General features: G+C 39.2%; 1 protein-coding gene across 4 annotated transcripts in view; it reads right to left on the bottom strand.

Annotated features, from left to right (window-relative positions):
* The window catches only part of wdfy3 (WD repeat and FYVE domain containing 3), a 93,780-nt gene extending 69,376 nt beyond the window's left edge, over window positions 1-24,404 (bottom strand). For 2 of the 4 annotated variants that reach the window (XM_049020379.1, XM_049020383.1), the window contains exons 1-2: window positions 16,104-16,340; window positions 93-303 (exon numbers count right to left, since the gene is read on the bottom strand). In XM_049020379.1, the coding sequence (XP_048876336.1) occupies window positions 93-303; window positions 16,104-16,135 (243 nt within the window). In that variant the 5' untranslated portion in view covers window positions 16,136-16,340. Of the gene's footprint in view, window positions 1-92; window positions 304-16,103; window positions 16,341-23,466; window positions 23,904-24,183 lie in introns of those variants that run through there. The other 2 variants (XM_049020381.1, XM_049020382.1) reach the window with 2 other exon arrangements.

The raw sequence follows: 24,404 nt of genomic DNA, 5'->3' as shown, positions 1-24,404 counted from the left end.
AGCAATGTGTGCCCTTAACCCCCCATGTAAACTACTACCTGCCTCAGTTGCTGCCTGACCCCCCCTGTTCAGCAGAGATCATTGTTCCTCACCCGGTTGAAGACGGGCAGCATCATGTACAGCTTCTCCTCCTGTTCCTTCTGGGTCATGTGACGCGGCGGGTGGCTAAGCTCTGAGAAGAGGCGCCGTAGGTGCATGAGGCCCAGCGCGTTGTCCTGCGGGCTGCACTCCTCCTGGCGCGGCCGGCCCATGATCCTCTTCACCATGTTCATCTTGTGCTGCTTTCTCAGGGCGAAGCCGGTGCTGCTGGGACAAAGAGTGGCACGCGAAGGTGGAATATTTAATGACGTTTAACGGTAGCAAGACAGAACCACACGCAAAGGAAGGGGTAGAAGAGAAAGAGGAGATAAGGAGAGAGGAAAGCTGCCCTGCCTGGCCGGCTCTGAAATGCGGCGCCAAATGTCATATCGGCGAGTAAACTGTGGCCTCCTGTCATGCTGAATTATCCTCTTTTATTCTCAATTTCTTTGTGTTTACTGTCTCTGTGAGTGCGATGGTCTGGTGACCCACATTATGTATGACAAAGAAAGGCAAACGGAGGAGAAGGATAGTCAGCAAGCTGAAGGGGGGGGGATATACACATACATATAAGTATACAAGCGTCAAACGGCGGAAAGTTAAAACGGGGCTCAGCTGCTATGCTGGTAAGAGAAGCACGTGGGAGTGCAGGTAGGCGCTCCTTGGCAGAGGTCTATTCATCACCCCACTCCGTCACCTGCACTCCTTAAAGAGAGGTATGCTGCACCCACCCCTGTCCATTCCAAGTCACCACAACAAACACCCCCCCCCATATCCTTCAATATAACTACATAATTATGCAATTCAAAGTATCACAAAACAAAAAGGTTTGTACACTGTGTAAAGTTTCAAAGGCACACCAGAGTGGCACTAGCGCTATGCACGAGCACCTGAAGGAGAAACGCACAGGCCTGTTCTGGATGATGGACTGCAAAAAAAAAAAGCCAAAACTACCTTAATTGTTGTTTATTCATGTTTATTAAAATACCATTAGTATGGTGTGTTTTTAAAATATCATTTGTCCTTATAGCTGCTAGATACACCCATCATTAAAGCCATAAAATTGTCTGTCCCGTACCACCAGACTCACTTACAGCTTTGTCCACCAAGCCGTCAGGATGTTGAATTCTTCTTTCCAGCCCCAGAGTAAACAATTCGGACCCTGTATCCTCTGACTCACAAAATAGAAAGACTATCTTCATATATGGAAATTGCACAACCTGCTATTTTTATTTTTATTTATCAATGCTGCTATTGACTGAAAACTCATTGCTGCCAGTTCCTGACTTTAAGTCTTTCTTAAGTTCAATCCACATGCACTTTACATGTTGTTTACTACCTACATATTGTTTACTGCTACAATCAATGCACTTTACATGCTGTTTACCGTTTACTCACTGCTTACTGCACATACATGTTTTCTGTTGTGCTGTACTTGTACTGCTGTGCTGTACTTGTACTGCTGTGCTGTACTTGGACACTTGTTTGTCTGTCCTGTCTTGTCTGTCCACTGTATTTTTAGTGTTTAGAAATAGCGTTAGAATTTGGTATAACCCAGGTTACGTTGTTGTTATGTTGTTGTTCTGTGCAGTTTATAGTTCGTCCCGTCCTGTACTGTTTGTCTAATGTACGCAAGGGACAGTGGGAAACGTAATCTCGATATCTTTATATGGCTTGTACATGTAAAGGAATTGACAATTAAACTGTCTGACTCTGACTGTCTAAATAATATTAATTTAAATGAGATGGTCAGTTTGATTCTCTGGAGGAAAATTAATTGTTCAGATTAGAGCTGTTGAAATTACCAAATTAAACACGATTATCAATTATAAAATGCAATCGATTAAAATTTTCCTTCTCGATTACTTCGCAATGTGACAGAAGAAACTTGTGCATAGTGTTTGAGGGTACAAATGATTTCATTTACATTAAAAGTGACTGAAAATGCAGTCGTCTAAGTATTGTAAAGCAGAACTAAAAATCTCACCACAGAACAACTGCAATGCAAGTACATCTTAAAAGAAGCAAGCTAAAGAGCATGTGCTGACAATGTGTTGCTGCACCCACCACACAACATACCAACTCCGGGATGAGAATCCGAGAGTAACCGTGTGGCGAGTGACACCTTAGCACCACACCGGTCTGAATGGACCAGTGGGAATTGTTTTCCAGTGGCTGGAGTGCCAATCCTGTCACCAACCCCCAAATTTCCCTGTAAGTTGAAGAACCTCCTTGCAGGGCTGGGTGTAGATTAATGTCACACCCAGGATGAAATACTTGCCGGTCAAGAGCCTTACTGAATCCAACAGAGTAGGATTACTGCTGGCATTCACAGGATTCGAACCAGCAACCTTCCGGTTACTGGCATAGATCCCTAGCCTCAGAGCCTTAAAAGACGACATTTGAGAAGATAAACGCGACGTTAACTGTAGCCTAGGGGAGTGGCCGAGCGGAGTAGCCTGTATCTGTCTTGGTCATCAAGGTGACAAATTATTTTGCTTCATTTACTTTCTGTTATTCCTGTATGTCACTTAACCCGAATCTTCTTGCATAATACAGGGTTACCAACTTGGGTCCAGTTGGCTGACGTGAGATTTTCAATTAAGTCTGCACATGCATTTACATGTATGTAAGAGTTTTATTACCTTGTAAATATTCTGTACGGTTTGCAAACTACCCCAACGCTTTAAATTTGCCTAATTTTAGGCTTATGATGGAATAATATAGATTTGCTAAGATTTCTTGTGTGATCGTGAGAGTCGGAAAGCGTGTCACACCAGATATGTGAGAGTTTTACAATAAGTAACTTATTGTAAACTTATTCCAGCTTGAACCCAGGAAACTATTGCAGTCCTTGAGTTGTGACAATTGCATGTGCATGAAATGCCATGTTGATAATAACATCATACCTCCAGCAAGCATGTCAGGACAGGCTCATGGTGTCACCGCATACCGCTGCGTTGTGTGGTTGGAGTTTGCATGTTCACTCTGTGTGGTGGCTTTTCTGCAGATCCTCCAGTTTCATTCCACTGTCCAAGAACATACAACTAAAATAGTGTGCTTAAACTGACTGTGTGTGTCATTGAGTGTGCACCCTGCAGTTGAGGGTTGATTTCACGCTAATTATATCATATTACAATACAACACATTGCCTGAGATTACATTATAAAAACTATTACTCAATGAATTGACAGATTCATCGACAGATTACTCAATTTTTGATACAATTGACAGCGATAGTTTAGACTAATCGAAACAATCGGTAAAAAAGATTCATCTATAGAAAAATAGTCATTAGTGGCAGCTCTAACTGGGAGTGAAATGAAGGTATGCTGGTCAAGGAACTTGCTGAATGAAAATTATCAACCCACAATAACAAACTAAGCAATATGCCAAACCTCAATAAGACATACATACACTTTTCACCCAAGTGTTTTTAGAGAAATTCACACAAAGCCATCTTAGCCATATAAAGAGTCCTTTCACGATAACTAAGAATAACCCTAACCCTCCATGATAAGTTACTTCCTTTGGTTTTCCCACAAAAACCACGTATGCACTGAGAGGCCCCTAAGAAAGCCAGGTTTTTGGGAGCCAATTCTGTACAAAATGCAAGCAGACAGATAAAAAGCCACAGAGGTCAAGTAAACTGACCTCAGATTTCGGGGTTCACTGTAGACAAAATAAGCACACAAATTGAAAAAGTATGCAGTACAAAAATAGAATATGCTGAAAACAGAATATTGTACCGGTAATAGACATAGCAGTGGATTTGTATTATTTCAGATGGATCACCAATGCATTATGACTGAGGCTGGGGAGCAGCACGTGAGAAGGAGACCAAGTGATGTTATGTAGTTAAATAGCGTAAAAGCTAACGTAGCTGACCGAATGCAAAACAAAAGCGTGAGCCATTGTCAGTTTGTTTCAAGAGATTTTCATTTAATTGTTGATTTCATAAGGACGGAAATTTACTTGGGGGATACCTTACTCCTTTAAAAAAACATAAAATCCACAAAAAGCACTGGGGAGGGAACGCTGGCGTCGAGTCTTCAGTCCTGTTGGGCTGTGAATCCTATATTCAGGAGACACCATCTGGCACCTCGAATCCACACACTTCTGTTAATTGCCTTCAAATGTCTATTTTGAGGCATTTATTCCCTCCCCCAGTCTGCATGGCGTTTTCATATCCTCTCATTGTTAATAACAAAAGCGACAATCCATGCCAAAAAAGGATATTACGATAATAAGTGAAATAGGCTTTATCTTGATTGTTAACTTTGCACATACTGTCGGTCTAAATTTTTGAATGAAATGTAAAATAAAGCCCTGTGTGAGTGAATAGGATTTATGAACAGAAGAAAACACCATTACAAAGCCACCAAAATGGCCCCGTGATGCACAGTGACCTGCATATCACATAATAACCATAAAACGGCCCACCGTAAGTAGATGCCTGATTCCAGCACTCACAATAAGATGCTCAGACCAGTGACTTAAAAAAATTAAACAATTCAGTCGAGGCAGATATTCTAAAAAGATAAAGCGATGACAGAAATTAGTCAACATAGTCCTTGTCAGGAAAGGAAAATGGCTCATTAAGGAATAAGGAACGGTTCAGGCAGAGTGAGCACCGCATCAAATAAATGCTGCTGTAAGAGACGAATCGCCACAGACACCTACAAATAAAAGGGGGAGGTTCAGCTCAAGGCTGCACTGTGGAGGCGAATAGATTCAAAAAAAAAAAAAAAAACGCACAGGCTCCAAGAATCACTACAGCCTTCTGTTATCAAGGACTAAACGAAACAGCGGGACAATGACATCATTCTCTCAAGTTATTCGGAAGAGAGAGGTCTGAAAGAGTTTCGCCGGCAACACACAAAAATAGAAAATGACAGCGCAGAGTAGTACCTCACTCGGGAGAAACGCCAAGCACCATTTATGAATCCAGCAGCCCTCCTGGCACCTTTACTATCCCCTTTCCAAAACTCAACATAAGAGGAGACGCATCCGCTTTAGACAGGCAGATCATCGCGTGGTTGTTCCCGGTTACACATCTGCATTGCTCTGGTTTAGGTCTGGGGAAGAAGGCAAAAGCCTCTGAAGACCCTGGGCCCCTCGGCATACTGACACCGATTAACTCACCAGCTGTGCATCTGTGCCCTGAACAGACATTACTGATTCACAAATCAAACACCCTCAGCTGCTGTGCTTCCCCCCCCCACCATCACAATTACCCCGCCTCCTATTATGAACCGTCACCTGTCACATCAAAACCCAAATGCCGAAATGAATATTTTACACATCACAACGATGCATAATACATAGAAAGATAAAGGTGTTGCCACTGAATATGAAATGAAGTCCTCAATTTACTCAGTATGAGAAAAAACACTTTTAACTCTGGATAATAACATATTTCCTTTTCATTCTTCACCAAGACAAAAAAATAAAAAAGAGAACCAAGCTAAGCAAACATATATATAACTAGAGGTGCACTTGGGTTATTTGGTGCTACTTGCTATCAGATGCTTTGAATATCCATCCATCTTCCTAAGACTTATCCAGAGAGGGCTGTGGAGGGCTTGGAACCTAACCCAAGCAACAGGATGCAGAAGGCTGGGATGCAACTCGGATAGGATGGCAATTTATTGCACGGCACACAGATACACACACTACAGGCAGATATTAATTTGCTTATGCGCATGTGTGTGAACCGTGGGAGGAAACCTTGTGAGACATAGGGAGGTCATGTGAACCACAAATATGCAGGGCGGAGATCTGTCGCCACGGGGTGTCATGCAGGCCACTTATTGTTCTGTATTTTGTTTTGAAAGTAGCACACAAGGAACAACACACTGACCATGTGAATACTTTGAACGCTGAACCCAAACTGATTAAACTAACCAGAATGAAGTAAAAGATTTTGTAATTTCCCATAAGAACAGCAATAACAAGACTGTCACTGCTACTTCTGAAGAAAAACAAAAATCATCATGGAACTTATGAGTGTTTGCAGTACCAGACTTTTCACATTTATCAGAAATTATATCCAGACATAGACAAAATTCCTCTTGGTGACACTATCCCTCAGAGATGGAAATAAATAAAAAAATAAAATAATAAGAAAATACTGAACACATCCCCAACAGAGATATTACTGCATCACCTTGTTTAGTCTTCAAAGCAGACATAGACCAAGACAAGAAAGTGTCAGAAATTCAGAAGACAAATGACAATAAGGCTCCATAATGCAAAACCGTCATTCTGCGTGGCTTTGCAAGACCTCACAAGGAAGCCCTCAAATCACTAGTAACAGACCATATGGCACAAGAGTACAACAAATCTATCACGCTATCAAGTGCGTCACGCCTCTTATACACATTTAAAAAAAAAATCCAGTAGCGATTTTTATGAAGCCAAGGTTTAGCAAACGTGAACTATTTCACTTGAGCATTTTGAGGTAAAGCTTCTCCCAAAGACATTACTGCAGTCTTTGCAGGCTGAACTCAGCTTAATGGATCCCAGGGAGGCACAAGACTTTCCAAGCTCTCTGAGCTGTACGTTAGCACTTTCAGGCTGGCTGGGATTCATCTTAGCTACATCAGGTACAGCAAACCCCTCTTGGCTGAGTACAAGTGAGTTAGCGCCGCCTTACTCTTGTCTTTGCAAATGGAAGACACCAGCCGGTTAGCCCATTCGGACTACGGGGCGGGTCACGCTTCCACTGCGAGGCGGGGACGAGCATCGACTGCGCGCACCATATGTTGCGGGAGGCAGGTCGCAGCGGGACTCTGCACATGTAGCAGCCTGGACCCAGCAAGGGTCCCGAAGACGTGGCCTGTTAACCAGAGATACCGCCGGTCATCCAATCGTTGGCGCGTCAGCAAGCCGACATAAATATGCAGCTCTTTGCCTCGACCCACGGCTTAATAATTTAAAATCTAGCCGCTCACATTAAAGACGCTGCTACATGACATTACCATTATCGGGTCGGATCAGGTGCAGGGGGCGACGGAGAGCAGACAAAAGAGCACACGAGATCACACACATCCATAAACACTGTTCTTCTAAGTGCTTGTATTAAGTCAACGGGGAATTCGGAGCCAGCTATGAAGCAGCAACAGACACGTAAATGAGCTGAAGCCTCCGGTGCTCTTCTGGTGGACAGTTTGAGCTACACCAAATGCGATAATGCATGTATTTACTTGGCATTCATCCATAACCACATACAGCATATGACATATGGCTGTGCTACCATATTACACAGGTCATAGTGCAATTCTCACTATAGTAGCAAGTACTGCATTAGCTCACATCATATTTATTTTTAACATACTATATTATTATTATGGTTGTGTATTGTAACAATATTTATATATCTTACCATTATTTGCACTATGTTGTCACTCACCTGTACTATACCAACTGTGAAATAGTGCAACAATTGATTTGATTTGTTGTGAAAAGACTGATTGCCTTTATCTTAGGCTGTGACTCAGCAAAGCAGAATTTGTACCAAAGTAAGATATTTACACGATTGTGATTAACACTGATTATGGTTGCAGCTATTATAAATATTATTATGTGGATATAAATGGAGTGCATATCCTTCCTAACATCCTGCTGACATAGCAGTGATAAAATTGGAACTGGAACAGGAAATGTAAGCAAATGTCAGTTTCTAACGTGAATATTGCCCACCTCTTGCTGGAAACATTTCGTATCAACACTGTGACATATCACTGCTGTGATAGAAAGAAGTATACCTTTGTTTGTACCTAGAAAAATGAGCTGTCTGACTCACAAAAAAAAACATAATAATCGAAGTGCACTAAAATTTATACCCCCAATGGACACTTGTTTAGGTCTAATTATGCATAATACTTCGAGAAGTATCTACAGAATAGCCTGCACAAGCAGTCAACCATTCAGAACTTTTAATTAAGTATGGTGATTAGAGATGAGGCTTCGATTAATATTGCTGCTTACTTCATAAAGTGTTTTGGTAAAGCAGGATTAACATTGGTACAGAATACAGCAAATCCTACTGGCTTCTGAGGTCGGTTAGAGGAACATTAAGTTTGAATGTGGATTAATTCAACTATGACATAATCAAGTAAACCACTTTTTTATTGCCGTTTCCTTTTTCAAGCATGTCAGGCACAGAATGACACCAACTAAAATTACTTCCAAGAGAGGATATTACTCTGAGACACTAACGCACTAAAAAAAAAATAATAATAAATAAATAAAAATTGAGGTGAAATATTTCTTCAGGAGTAAAAACTTTTCCTGAAAAAAAGTCACTTCATAAATGCAGCAGACGATGCTGAGGAAGGAGGCAGAGGCTCAGTGGAATACTATCTGAAACTGTTAACTTCAGTACAGAAGGAGGCCACAGCTTCCATAACACAAAACCACAGCTTCTAAAGGAAAGGATGACAAACAATAAAGGCCTTACCAAGAAACCTGTTCACAGTATAAATCCTCTAAAATTCCAATTTGCTAATTTTACAATTTATTCAGTTTTAGAAAAAATTACACAAATACAGAGCAGAGGAGTTTCACTTCTGTTCCTTTATTTCTCATTAAGGGTGAACAGACACTTCAGACAGCCAAGCTGAATGTACATGTCAGGATGGAACCCTCCCTATCTTGTACACTACTTACTTGTTTCATCTGTGATCTTGCTCTTAATGTTTTCCTTTCATGGTCTTGGTTACCAGGAGGTTCTAAACTCTGCTCTCCCCTTTTCATTTGATTTATTACTGCCTCTATTACTTTTTGATTGATTCTGGATCTCTTTATTATCAGACCATGAGAAACTTCAATGATCTAATACCTCATGTTTTACAGGATTGTGTCTTTTCTCAACACTTCAACTGCTTTATACACGGGCTATTCACTGTGAAACAAGAGTACATGAGTTTATTGGCTTCAGTAAATATTTCCTTATTGGTCCAGGCATGTCACATAGGTGTTGCTTATTTGCATGTAACCACACAGCTTGTTCCAGCAGCCTAATGACAGTTCTATATGAAGGCGCTTAAATGTTTTATCAAACGTTAATATCAATACCTGTGTGACTTTTTACTCACAGATAAGCAGTCGTTCTTATCAGCATAATTTTCAAAACAAAATCTGTTGATGGTTACCATGGTAACCGAATGAACTTGCTGCTTGCAGCGAGTAGCTCAACCAGATGTTCTATCCTTGTAAGGATGCACTCCAATGATGAGAGTAAACGTGAGCATGTAGTGGCCCATAAAACAGGTAAGAAGGTGATGGGAACCAACACCCACCATTGAGAGAATGATGGGTCATTTTACACCAATTTAACTCTTCACACTTTACGCTGACTGCCGACTTTAGCTTTGGCTTTCACTTCCACAACAAGGCTGGAATGGTTATATCAGAATAATCAGCTCCAGCTTGGTTAGCGACCCTCCGCTTAGCGTCAAGTTGAAGTTGATTATTCTCATAAAACATCTCCAAGTGGTTTTCTGCTTACGTGTGATATATATGGAAGCTTCTAAAATTCTAAAAGCACTCCAAAATCCGTTTTCTTTCTTACAGACAGTTCCCTCTCTATGGGTCAGCTACTTGCAAACTTTATAACTTCGCTTCTGCATAGTCATCCATGTCTCCTTCCTAGCTTCATCCTGTGCTTATTAAAGAATGAAACCACAGATGATGTTCCCTTTGAACCCATTCCATAATTCCCAGGTTTGAGCATGCAGTTCTGCTAGTCTCCCAAGGTCCCTCCGCTGACCACAGCGCAAACCTGGCAATCACACTCCTTATGCCAAATATATAATTATTTATTTGTAGCACAAGCATTTATATATATTCATAAGCACTGGTCACATCTAGCAACTGTAAGCAGATACGATTTTCCATTCTCAAACTGTACACGTAATAAAACAGCGATTTTATAATATATATGGTTCTCGTTACAAGAGTCAAACGCATTTTATATCATAAATTAATCACTTCAAAGTCTGAAAACACGACTTCTTAGTTCAACTCCACAAAAAATAGCATGCATGCTGTGAAGTATGAAGTGTGAAGATAACCTGTTGTTCTCTCGGAGGTGGACATCGGTCCCCATCGCTTACTTGCCTGTTTTATGTCCCACTACGCACTTGCGCTTGTAGTCGCTGGAGTGTCATTTAAAGGCTCATCAACGATGCTAGAAACGGTTCATGTGTCACACATATGCTTCAGGCTTTAAATTACTCTACCATAGTTAGCCATTTACCAAACAGAAACGCTTCACTAAATTTGACACAGGGTTGATGGGATATGGTAGGATCTGGAAAAGAAAGCTTGCTCAAACACTTTCTGCAACTGGTGATGGCATTATGTGTGCTGGTGAACTGGCTATTAGGGTAGGGGTTTAAAGTTGTTCTCTTCATTCATGTTCTACGGGTTTCCTCCAGGTATTTGTTTAATTCCAAGTTTCCTCATAGTCATAATTTAAGCAGTTAGTTGAACTGGCATGAGTTTAACTGGCTGAAAGCCTAGGATCTATACGGGTTCTAGTCCCCAGCAACTTTGATGGTTGCTGATAAAAGAATGGATGGATGGTTTTTTGTTGAGCTTTCACCAGTCCAAGATGCTTCTGTATAGTAACTATAATATTGATTACTAAAAATAATCAGTAAAACAAGTTTTACATCCTTTTGTAGGCAAAAAAAGGTATAATCAATTTAGGTCGTCATACCACCGATGATTAAAGTTCCCCTGCTCTGAGTAACCCACGTTACCTTTATCTTACGCATGAACTATCTCTAAGCATGACCCTGCATTCTGACCCTAAGTAGCACTCTCAGCTCTGTGTGTGTTGTACAGGGGTGGTGTTTCACGAAGCAGGATTTCTTGCTTAGCCAGATAACTTGTTGCAATGCCATAAGAACCGTTCTGTTACCTAATCTTACATCAGAGTCACCAAATTAAAGAAAGGTTAAGGAGAATCCACCATTTTCCATAGTGATGTTTTATTAACTCATCTACTTAATTCCAACCATTTTACAAAATAACCAAATATAAAGGAGAAACATGTACACTTTAGTAAATGAATTTAGTGTAGTGCAGTTCACACATCAGCAAACACTGCGATATGATCTCCAGCTTGGTTAGAGAAGGGGGAAAAGGTGCTGATAAAATTAAAATGGTTGCCATTGTGTTGCTCTGAAGTAGAAGCTTTTTGTGACCAAAAGCGCAAGTAGCGTCTCTTTGGGACCGTGCCAGGACACACCAGGAAGGCCTGCACTTCCTTTGCGACACTGCAAGAATCTTCTGGCCCTGATCCATATAAGAACACACTGGTGGGAGGGACACCTTTAACTGGAGTCGTTTGCCATCGTGTTCTGCAGCTTGTGACGACTGTGCAGTCATACAAGTCACCAGACTCTGCCCTTTGTCATGCCAACTGTGGATGAACCAGGATGAACACCAGTCATCTAGGATAATGATTTGCTTTTTACGTTATGACCAGTAACACCTTCTGAAACATTAATCATAAGGTGTGATTACTTTAAAATTGCTTTTTAAATGAATAGGTGAGGAGATATCACTTTACAATAAGACTACTCTTTCAAAGGGCCTATGAATGGTTTATAATCAGGTTAGTAATTGGGTTGTTACTAGGGATGCACCAAACCGATCGGCCAGCAATCGGAATGGGCCGATTTTCAGCCTGATTGGCCTGATCGGTGATCGGTGAATCAGTCTCACGTATTTCCGATTACGAACCGATCTTGTGCATGCACAATAAATCATATGCACAGTCGCGCGCACTTTCGGACACGCAAAAATGTCCGGAATTTGGAAATTCTTCAGCGTGAGCCAAGCGGACGCAAAATTCTCTATCTGCAGCAAGTGTAAAGGACCAGGTGCTCCGTGGAGGAACCAATACAAAGACATTCAACACAACAAATTTAATTAGACATTTGAAAACACATCACCCCAGTGAACACACTCAGTTTGAGTTCACAAGCTAGCAAAAGCGAAAGCAAAAGCATGTTTGAAGTCATGGACGAGCCAGCAGTCTGTGCTACCTTTCGTTGGTATGAGCAGTGAGAAGAGCAAAGAAATTATGAGGAAAATGATGGAATTCATGGCACTGAATGACCAGCTGATTTCTGTAGCTGAGGATAAAGGCTTCAGAAATCTGATAAATTACATCAGCCCAAAATATAGAATACCAAGCTACCGGAGTTGCTTAATCTAGTGTCATGTCACACACATTTACTTGCTGCATCTATTATTATAGTTAAGTATATCCATCCATCCATCCATCCATTTTCCAAACCGCTTATCCTATTGGGTCGCGGGGGATCCGGAGCCTATCCCGGAAGCAATGGGCACGAGGCAGGGAACAACCCAGGACGGGGGGCCAGCCCATCGCAGGGTACACTCACACACCATTCACTCACACATGCACACCTATGGGCAATTTAGCGACTCCAATTAGCCTCAGCATGTTTTTGGACTGTGGGGGGAAACCGGAGGAAACCTCATGACAACATGGGGAGAACATGCAAACTCCACACACATGTAACTCAGGCGGAGACTCGAACCCGGGTCCCAGAGGTGTGAGGCAACAGTGCTAACCACTGCACCACCATGCCGCCCCACTTAAGTATATTATTAAGTATATTAATGTTTAGTTGGGGTTTTATTTATTTGTTTTAGTTTAATTTAATTGAATTAGTAAAGTTTAATAAGAGTTTGTTATGAAAATAAAGTCTTGAGGTGAAGAAAATGTGATTTTTGTATGTATCTGCTGTTCTCAGGGCAAAAATCAGTATCGGAAAAATCGTTATCGGCCGATGGCACATACCAAAAAACTGGTAATTGGGATCGGCCAAAAAAATTACAATCGGTGCATCCCTAGTTGTTACACTTTGTAAATCATTAATACACAATTACAAACAAAGTTATAAGTTTCATCAAGGTGTTACTACCATTTGTATGAGGCAAAAAGAAGCCTTATTGTAAAATGGTACTGGTGAGGAAAACTACAGACATGGAGCTATTACAGCTACCATTGTATGAACATTATTCCAAATTATTAAATTAAATAATAGAATTAATTAAGCTCCCTTCACTACCGAAACTAACAGTTACTCATTCATAGCTGTGAAGCCAGAGGTGGGGTACCTAATCCATGGAGGTCGGTGTGGGGATGGGTTTTTGGGAGAACCTCTCAATCGGCCAATAATGAAGCAGTGGTTCAGTCTTAAGACTATATACATCTTATGAAATGTAAATTCTTAATTCAAATATCAAATTATGAAGTGATTAAAACATAAAAATATTTAACCTATCGAATTATGTAATTTAAATCCTGCTGTTCACTATATTATCTCAATCATGCATTATTAAAAGCCCAGCTGGAATGAAAACACACACAGAACCTGGACTGAAAAAAATAATCCTATGGTATATCATCCAAATACAGTAAGAAGAATCAATAAACAACAGGTAGTCTTAGCAATGGTTGAACTGAGCTGCATTTAGACAAGCTTGATTTTTATAACCGGTAGGGGAGAAGGGTTCTAGTCTAAAAACACAAAAACATTTTAAAGTTTGGACTCATGACTCTCTCTGTGAGAAGAGCTAAACTGAGATAAATGACTGGATTAGTTTAATTTAATTGTTATTTCCGGTTTTATGATATGATTTTTTTTTTGCAGAGCTTAGGCATCACAGAGTCTAATTGATTAAGCAGAAACATAACATAACTGGAACTAGGCTTGGGTGGAGTCTATTGTTTCATACTGTCAAAGCCTCCAGACAATTCTCCCCAGTATATGGTATATGACAGTATTTATATTTAAAAAATATAAATACAGGGACCGCCGCGCTCAGGGACCGCCTGGTCCACATATACACCAAACATCACACTCAAACCTTGCCACCCTTAGTGCCCTCTATGTGTAAGAGAGAATAAAATGAAAGAATAAGCCATCCTTCATGTAACAATATTGCTTCAATACTATTTCAATACTGATGTAAATGTATTTCATGCATCTAGAATGAGTAATAAAACAGATAATGTAATAGATGTTTCCAAACAATTATAATATTCAGAATGCTTCGGATTTTAAAAGTGATCTATAAACATCTAGGCTGCACTTTGACAAGTAATCGTAGATGACTGCTGATATCAATACAAATGCTATTTGCGTTTTTTCTGTATGGATCTTTACACAAACAGTACAAGTTTAAACAATTTTGTTTTTGTGGCAGTGATCTACGCACGTGTGTTATTCTTTGAATTGTTTTGCTTTCAGCTCTCTATCAGTTGGACTGAGGAGTGTCTGTATTATTCGAAATAATTCCTTCAGTATTTCTATATATCTGATATACCGTAACAGCACCCAAGCCTAGCTGGAGCCCAGTTACAGGCGTTATTAATACAGAGCAGAAAGACTTCGCACTTACTCATGTGCAAGATGGCGACAGGAACACAGACCTTCACAGTATGTAAGCCTTAGTATGGCAGAGTCCAGGTTACGGCTGGGAGCAGGCCTTACAGAAGCACCTCCTACCCCTGCTCCTCATCACCTCCCTGCTCCTCATCACCTTTCTCACACACACATGCTCTTACACTTCCCAGCTGACCTCTTTCTTAGGCTTCACTGACCATTGAATAGCCTGCATTTTTAATTATTAGAATTTAAATTCTAGGCAATGTTATTTTTATTCACACCTTTATTTTCTATTTATGTTAAACCAAAATGCAAACAGACAGACAGCGACAGACAGACATATGTGGGTTTGTCCCTTTTAATACATTATACTGATATATACAATCAGTGACTATTGTGTTTGGGACAGCACAGTGGCCCAGAGAGTATTACTACTGCCTCACACCTCCAGGGTCAGAGGTTTCCGTCTCAATCTATGTGAGAGTGACTTTGCATTTCCTTCCACAGTTAACAGTTCTCTAAATTGCCTAGAATATTGTGTGCATGACTGTGCCCAGCGCTGCATAGGATAGGTGCCCCCAAAGTTAAATACTGCACTGTAAATAATCAACTGTGAAACATGTTGGTTTGTATTTAGATGCGGGAAAATGAAGATTATACTCGTATGAAAACTCATTTATCTCCAAGTAGTTTTACTTCAGCTACCATCATCAGTGTTGTCATTTGAGATCATAGGCGCGGTGTAGCCTTAAATTATCATGGTAAAGTTGAGTTTTTGATTCTTGATTCTTTGATTCTTGAGTCTTGTCAATGTCTCAAATTTTCAGTGTTTTGGATTGTTTAATAATAATGCACAGAAACAAACAAATATAAATAAATACAAACATACATACATACATTTATCGATTAATAAACAAATAGTTTCAGTGAGGATGTTTGTTTAAGGTACCCACTGAGATATCCGTGGGAGTGAGCAGGAAGTGACAACGTCCAAGAGAACCTTATATAATTAAATATATTGAACTTAGAAGGAAAATGGTCACATTACGAGTCAAATGCAAGTCATAGAGCGAAGGAGAGCATTTCCTCTGGCACAGCCCGGAAACTAACCTCACAAACTGCCAACAAATCAGACACTATCAAGCAAGATATAGTGTGTACAGTTAACTGCAGGTAGCTAAGCTGTTTGCAATAAGGCACTGGAACTGTAACAATTTTCATTTTGCCATAAAAATAAACGTCAGTGCCTAGTAAACAAGTTTCCCAGGGTTTCACTAGCAGCTAGCATAGTTTACAGCTACAAAACTGCAAACATACCTTCTACAATTTATCGAATATTCAACAAAACAAGGAACTCAAATTATACGCTGACCATATCAAATTTTATATTTTAAAGTCACGAGCTAAAGCCAGAATCATCCAATTCATAAAAATAATATGCAAATATACTCAGCATAAGTCACACGCTGCATCAGGCGCCAAGGGATGGAGAGTCATTTCAATTAAAGACAAAAAAGCAAGCGGCCCCACGGAATAAACGGGGAAAAAACACCAAGAACATTCCCAGATCATGTTTCATACCTGTTTTTGTTTTCCAGTCGTCCTGCCAGCATTTTTAAATACCTTCACCGCGGCTACTAGCTGAGACAGGAGCACTGCTCAACAAACCCGGGGCTTTAAGTTCACATCCTGGGAGAAGAGCAGCCAGTGAACCTTCAGCTTTGTTGTTGTTTTTTTCCAGTGTTTTTTTTTTTTTGCTGGGATACCAGGAGACTATTGTGCCAGCGTACAGAGCGGCTTGCAGGGGCTGGCACAGCTGATCCCTCTGTCCCCAGCTCCAGCAAGGGAGCTGGGGGGAGCCGCAGTCACACCAGGAGATACCATCTGAGCTAAAACAGGGGGGGGGGGCCCGATTCTACCAACAAAAATACTCAGTGTAGAAATACTTCCAGCTGCTGAGAAGTTCAGCTGAACAATTCAGTGGGAAAAACCTGCATTTAATAAACAACTACATGACATTAAACATTAAATTAGATGGTAAATATTGCTAAATCTCCTTATCTTTGTTTCCTTCTATTATATATGACTATTATTTATTCTATTATTTATGGCCTAAATATTTTAATATACTGATTTTGTATATTACAATGATGCAAGTATAAAATGGGACCAATGTTTCTGCAAGAAGAACACCCCCACTAAGGACTACGCTTTGATAATTTACGTATCACCCACACGAAACTGATATTAGTTACATAAAAATCAATCAGACTTATATATTAAACAAATAATCCAGAATTTGAAATGTGATCCAAGATAAACAAAAGCCCGGTGAAAAAATTTACACTAAAAATATTGAAAGTTATAATTTCATTTTACTTGCCTAGTAACCATGTACTGTACATGCCCCATCAATAGAGACCCTTTTGGAAAATTAAAGCATGGATGGATGGAATTGACTTGATTTGACAATCCATAAAAAATGTAAAAACCATAGCATGTATCTGCATCACTTAATAATAATATTTACAGCAATGATCCCAGCTTGATCTACTACAGTAGATTCCTGTTGAAACAGCAGCAGTCATTAGCTTTAATGCACCGTGTTTAAAAGTGAATAGCAAAAATAGTTTTTAAGTTCCTTCATTTTAAATCAAGCATCAAAAAAACTGTTTTGTAACAATATACCTAATTAAATATGTGTCATTTAAAAATGGTTTTATATACAATATCTTTCTGCTACATTCTTTGCATTCTCTTAAATATTAAGTTTTCCTTTGGAAATTTTATAAAGAATATACCTCTGCCAGCATCTGGGTGTGCACAAAAAAAATACAAATTATCCTTCTACTACTAAAAAGGGATGGTGATTTAAACATAATAATACTATGATAGGAAGCCTACCGGCAACACGTTTTGAACAAGTATCAAACTGGCCTTAATGAGGATGTTACTTTTTCAGAAATCAGGTCAAATTATTTTTATATGCTGTATTATTTGACAGTTTTTCTGTATTTGCTTTAGCGATTGGGGTTCTCCTGAATCATTCGTTGGAAATCAAAGTATTGAAGGTAGCCAATTGTTCAAGACTAATGATAATTGCAGGGACTGAGAACAGGTGGTCAAATTCCTTTCCATTATATAAGAGCTAATTTGTGATTACTTGGCTTATAGAAACTGAGGAACACATTTTTCTAAACATGTCTGCTATTGGCTTTTGCAGTAATAAAGAAACAAAATATATGTCTGGCCCTACTAGTAATTCAATAATTTGGTTTAAAATGTTTTTTGGTAGATAGTTTATATAATATTGGTTGGTACCTATGCCTGCTGAAGAGTATTAGAATGGGACTTTACTGAGTGTGGGTTTATCCTTTACTTTTTGTGAAAAATGTACACAGACTACTATCTAGTTTGTGTTTAGCACCTACTTACTATGCAATTCAGACAAAAGACACAGTCAGTCACACTGAGCCAAAGCGATTCTCTCATACTTCTTTCCTCTACTAAGTTGTCACCCAGAACCAGGCGGTAGCAGCACTGCTGCACACTTTCAGGGCTGGGCGCTGAAATCCCACCTCTGCTCTGTCTCCAAAGTCTGCATTTCTTTGCAGCACTTCTGCTAGCTTCAAAGTCCTTATGGTGGCCCACTCACCTCTATCAGCCTTTTTCACCAAGTGCCCTCCATATCACAGATACTAAAAATATCCACCCTGGACCCCACTACTAGAGACCACTAGCACTGCAGACTATATCTATAGCATTATTAAAATTAAAAACGCAGAAGGTGACCGATCTGATTGGCAGCTATAGCCTTAATAAAACTCTTAACAATTAGGAAAATTGAAACTATAGAAATTTCCTTCTCCTTAATGCCAATATACTGGTCAAGAATTATGAATATCACTAAATACCAACTAATGCCATTTCACTAATGAGTACACTATTTACCATTAATTAATAACAACATTGCTCATCATCACAGCCCAGTGCACATACTTCAATGACTGCAGATCAGCTACAACTACCCCAATGGATCTAACCAATAACCAAATCAATCGAAACTGCATACATTCATCAGCTGGTAAAGTCTAGAAAACATCTATGATATACCTCATCATGCATATTTTTTCTGCCTTTGCTTTGGAACATGAATGTATTACTAATGCATATTAAAAACACTTAAGGTACCTGGCACTAATTGCAGTTCCCTCCAAACTGAAAAAAAGAATAAACAAAGCCTGTAACAGCAGACAAATGATAGCAGCCCAAACACAGCGAAACTGATTATTTCTAGGTAGTTCCACATTACAGTCAGGCAAGACAGAAGTTTCCCCAACATGTGTCTCTGCCCCCCTCTCCTCTCTCTCTCTCTCTCTCTCTCTCTCTCTCTCTCTCACACACACTCATTAATCGGGAGTAAAAATGCAGATGGCTTTTTTGCAAGCGTAAAAGCAGCAATAGAATGCAGAGTCATTTCCTAAAATCACTAGGCCTACACTCACAGACGTCTTATGCTCATGCAGCCCATCTTTGGTATTTTGGTGTCACTTGATACATCACAGCCTCCACAAAAATGTAACGTAAAGTGATAGAATTTTTAAATCTGCCAGCAGATAAACGCATAGAGGGAAAAAAAACTGCTTCTCAAAATAAATGTATGTTATAGCAAGCAAAAAAAAATTTAAAGCTACTACTGGAAATCAGCAAATACATGATTTTTGAGAAAATGATCCAACTATCAAACCAATGTCAGTTCCACCATATCCAACACAACCATTCAGGCATAATGTCCATAACAGTGTCATATTTACAACACATATGACTACAAATAAAGTTTGCTATATATTACAACATATCAAAATCAATTACACACTTGCAGGTTATGTAAAATGTTCATTTAAATTATATAATAATTAATAAAGATTTCTTATTGCACAATTTCATATCTCACTGTATGTTAAAGATTTCAATCCATGTGTGACAAAATTTTTATGCAAATGTTTCAAAATCTATAAACTTTAAATTCAAAGGTAGTTTCAATTTTTTTTCAGACAAAAACTCAACTTAAAATTAGGAGGGGAAGAAAAATGTGGGCCAATTAATCAATCGATCAGTAGTCAAATGGATGTATTAATAAACTGTGTTCAGAAGAGGCTACAGTGTATGACAGTGTCTACATTACAGAAAGGTGACAATTTGCAATTAAAAAGACACACAGAAAGAGACACACAGTCCAGCAAGGTTTTCGATACACAGGTCATACTGACAGACCTGAAATATCTGAAGCTTAAATTACAAACTATGAGAACCACAGTTTCATATACAGAGGACTGGTGCAGATTAATGAGATCCAATATCTACAATAAAGACGCCTTGTACATGCCCTACGGAGGCCTCGGCAGTATGGGCCAAACTGTGAGAGCAATTTAAGGAACCCTTCCTGTGGACAGGAGAGACACCAACTCCTGCAACTGAAAAACTAAAGAACTGTTGCCTCTTACAACCTCAGGACAGCAGTGAAAGCAGATACCGGCCCCCTTAGTCTTAGATTAACTGCCCCTGCACTGGCACAGTCATGCTCCAGCTACATGGATGGCAACCATATGAATGACAAATACGATCTGACTCCACACTATCGAAATGCAATGAATCTGCACTAACAGACAGTGAACACGTGGAAAACAGTTAACGAATTCAGGCCAAAGCCGCCGGACAGCTTGTCACTGCCGTGATTCCTAAAACCTCATGTGCACAGTATCTTTCAGGTGGCTTTAACAAGAATATTCCAGTTTTGGGAACTAGGGAGAGCCATTGGGATGACACGATGAATGTAGTGGCTAATAAATCCCTTGTGTGTGAACACCCAATTTTGCTTCTGACACTGAACATGATTAAGTCATAACATTTCAAGCTACAAATAACTAAAATTTCAAACTCCATTCTTTAAAGGTTACTATGCTTTATTCTCTAAGACAACTACATTTCCAGAACTTCATAAAGCTCGCTTATTTTGTATTTTCGATAAACCAGCATGCTGTTCAAAGGTTCGCCTATGAAAAAGTATTATTTGGTTCATCGATAATGTTTTAAGTATTCTTTTAACATTTACAAAACATTTCAGACCCTAAGAGCCATATCCCAAATGGCTTTTCAGACGTTGGTAGGATTTTCTTCCCTTACTCACTAATGAGTCAGATGAAGAAATAGGTTTTGTGAAGGACTACCATTTAAACTTGCCCTTGCATTGTATGTCATTAATAAAAATTCCCGATTTAGTTTCAAATATTCAAATACAATTTCAGTTTTGTGATGTGTTGTATATGAGAGGTAAAGCAATCGTAATTACAATGGTACCACAGAACTCGAACTTCATCCGTTTGGAACTTGGATTCGAATCCTAAAAAAATTGAGTTCTGATCGAATTTTCCCCATAAGAAATAATGGAAAACCAATTAATTGGTTCCCGGCCCCAAAAAATTACACCTAGATTTGTTTTTTTTTTCTCTAGCATTTTATCACAAAATGAACAGGATAAAACAAGAAGAGCATATACTAAACACATCTAAGCACATTTATCAAAACAGTAAAGTAAGAAATTAAATGTATCCAAACAATGTATAAAGTTAAAAAAAAAATTACGCCGTGTGGAGCATTTTTTTCTTAATGGCTTCCAAAATGATAAAGAATGTACCCCAACACTACCCCAAGCCGTTCCCCAACACTGCCAACACTAGAGTATGCCATGCCGTCCATTGTTTATTTTGATTATTACTCTGTATTCGTTAATTTGTTCGTAAATCACAAACTTTCAGTTCGTAACATTTGTACAATTATTGTGGAACTTTTTGGTGAGCAATGGCTACCAAAATGATGTAAAGTACAGTGTATTACCCGATACAGTATTTTCAATAAAAAAAGCAAAATTACCAACAAACGATGCTATCGCAGCGAATGCGAAGCTGACACTGAAGCGTTACCCTTTGTTTCTGCTGAGAGGCGTGGCGCATGACTCATTTCCCTGCGTGTACAAGTTCACGGTTCGACTTCTGAGATTCGAATTCTAGGTCATTTTTTTTTTCGAACTGGTTGGTTCAACTTCAAGTTCTAATGAGTTTGAGTACTGAGGTACCAAAGTAATTACCTTATTAAAAGTTTAAAAACAGAACAATAAGACCAAAGATGCAACCATGGTTTCCACGGGTAGAAAGACCAAACCACTGCGGCTTGTAATAATAATGTTAGAAGTGAGCATTTAACCAGCTGACAAAGTATCCAGTTTTGTTAATGCCAAAACAACTAGCCAGCAAGTTCCTGTATTAGGTCTGAAGCAATCCCGTACCTGGAGTCATTAAGAATGAAAATATTCAAATGGCGCATCGGAAGTTTTGACCCAAGCTTCCAACTCACTCTTGACAAACACACTGACAGCAGACAGTCACCCTTCCACTCAGTAAGTGATAAGCCAAACCCCGGTATCATTATGTGACATTCTGGCATCATTTTACCATTAGTCTTCAGTCACCTTAAATTCACGATTACCAAAGGGCCAAACTGAAGAACTGAAATGAATTAGCAGTATAAAAATAAAATGAAAGCCAGTGCAACCAGAAGAGAATACAATAAAGCACATATGACACAGTGTTCAATAAATAATTGGGAATCTCACAGAATAGAACTCTTGGAACATTCTACTGCCAATTATGGCTGCAGAGCTGCTACAGAAAAACTGTAATGATGATGATGAAGATGTGGGGAGACGTTACCCAAAACAGCTGCTTAGAAGGCAAACAGATAAATAATGGATTTTTAAAAATTATACTGGCTGGCGAATAGTAAGTCATAATGCATTATTTTGGGTATAATTACACCTATGATTGTAAAAATTTACTAATGAATCTTTTGATGGACAACATTCTCTTCATTCCATTGAGCGAAGTGTTCACCAAGTTAGGCATAAGCCCCAGCAAACACACACTTTACATTGTGAATAGATCTCATAGTTACCAGTTTTCCATATTCAATAAACACCCTCACCCCATGTCTGTTAACCTTGATGGGATAAGCAGCTTAACAGCAGTTCCTAAATTAGAGGATACCACACCAATAACCTACAGTACAAAAAGAAGACTCCACCAATGCAGGCTCAAATGAAAGGAAATCGTGACATTTTTCTGCCATCCAATTACAAGTTACACACTTTCTGAAAAACGTTACTTGTATAGCTATCCGAGGCGACTTCAGTTTATCTGAAAATAGCAGTGTTATTGTGAGAGATCAGACTGGTCACATTAAAAAGGCTATTTAACTTACTTAGAACTTCATCAGAACATCACTTCCATACATTACTACAAAATTTTATTTACTTGAAAGTAATGAAGGCACCAGTTACAACAACGGAGCAGTAAAACGCGAGTGGTATTGCGTTTACTGTGGTGCAACATTCAATATTAATAATAGGAAGTTACGTGCACCAAAAACAAGATTGCACTGACGGACTTGAAAAACGTATAATGCAAATCAGAGGTCTTTCTAAACAACCGTTAACCACATACAAATAAAAATTTACGCAAGGGCCTAGAGTATTAAAAACACGCCCATTTTAATAATCACAAAACAACCACTTTTCTATACCTGTGTATTATCTGCGTACAGTACATATTTTTATATAATCATTACAAGAAATAGGCCATTACGGATAACCCAAAGTGCAACACTACATATATTATAAAATAATCTTTATATTAAGCTCGTTTTCAGTTACTGGATTCCAATGAAGCCTTCTTTTCAAATCATAAAAAGGAGAAGTCATCGCTTGCACTATTAGGAAATAACCATTCCACTATGCCAACGCCATATTAAAATCAAACTCAAGTGTTCGAATGCAATTTTCATAAAATTATTTCATGTGGGTTGCAGGGAGCTTAATACTGAAAATCCGTACCTGTGACTTGACTCAGCCTTTAAAGTGCTCTGGAATTAGTCATTCGGTCTCCTTATGATTAATTCTACATTTTAAGAAGCGCGTTTGGTGATGATTTAAGTGACACACGCAGGCATAAAAATAAAAACTGCAGGCTGTGAGAGTGGGCATTGTCGTGATGTCCACGAAAGCACTGTTACTGTAATATTATGTATATTTTCGACGCACCCTGTGCGAACATTACAGCACAGCTTTGAGGTCATCAAATTTTGGCGATCATGCTGCAGTTTTTAAATATCCGTAACGAAAGTGAGGAGCCGCTGCGTTTTTCCATCAGCCCGCAATGCACTGGCAGCGCACGCCTGAAATATCAAGCGATAAGCCGGTACCCAGCAGCAATGCAACGCACATTAATAGCCACTTCCTGGTTAAAAATAATAATAACAATACTAATAATAATAATACTAATAGTAATAATAAAGCATCTGCCAATGTAGCCAGCTAGCCACAGCCAGCTAACGCACCTTGTCAAAGAAAGAGATCAAAGCGTTGACGATCACTTTTGTCCTTCATTAACTGTGTCCGCCGAGCATAACACCATACAAACGAAACAGATTAAATGCATTATTCCGTATTTCTGCGTTTCCATTTCGCGATCAGCAGAGGCTGTTGGCATTATTGCCACTCTGAGATTTAGCTGGCTGGCTAACTGCATACTATATTAAATGTACAACTCACCAATGAATCGGTGCATATATCGTCAGGGAGCGGGGTCGAGGAAAGGAATGTGTATTTGCAAGAATGTCGACGACGCCTTTCTTGACCTCCTCTTCTTCTTCTTATTATTATTATTATTATTATTATTCATACATGATAAATAATGCCGTAATTCCGAAGTGGTTACTATCCCTGCTCCTCCTGCTGGTGGCCATCTTTAATCCTCAACATCCAACAAACAC

The sequence above is a fragment of the Brienomyrus brachyistius genome, chromosome 7 (genome assembly GCF_023856365.1).
Source record: "Brienomyrus brachyistius isolate T26 chromosome 7, BBRACH_0.4, whole genome shotgun sequence".
In the NCBI taxonomy this organism is placed as follows: domain Eukaryota; kingdom Metazoa; phylum Chordata; class Actinopteri; order Osteoglossiformes; family Mormyridae; genus Brienomyrus; species Brienomyrus brachyistius.
Note: the sequence above shows the minus strand (reverse complement) of the source record. Positions and strands in the feature narration are given on the sequence as shown.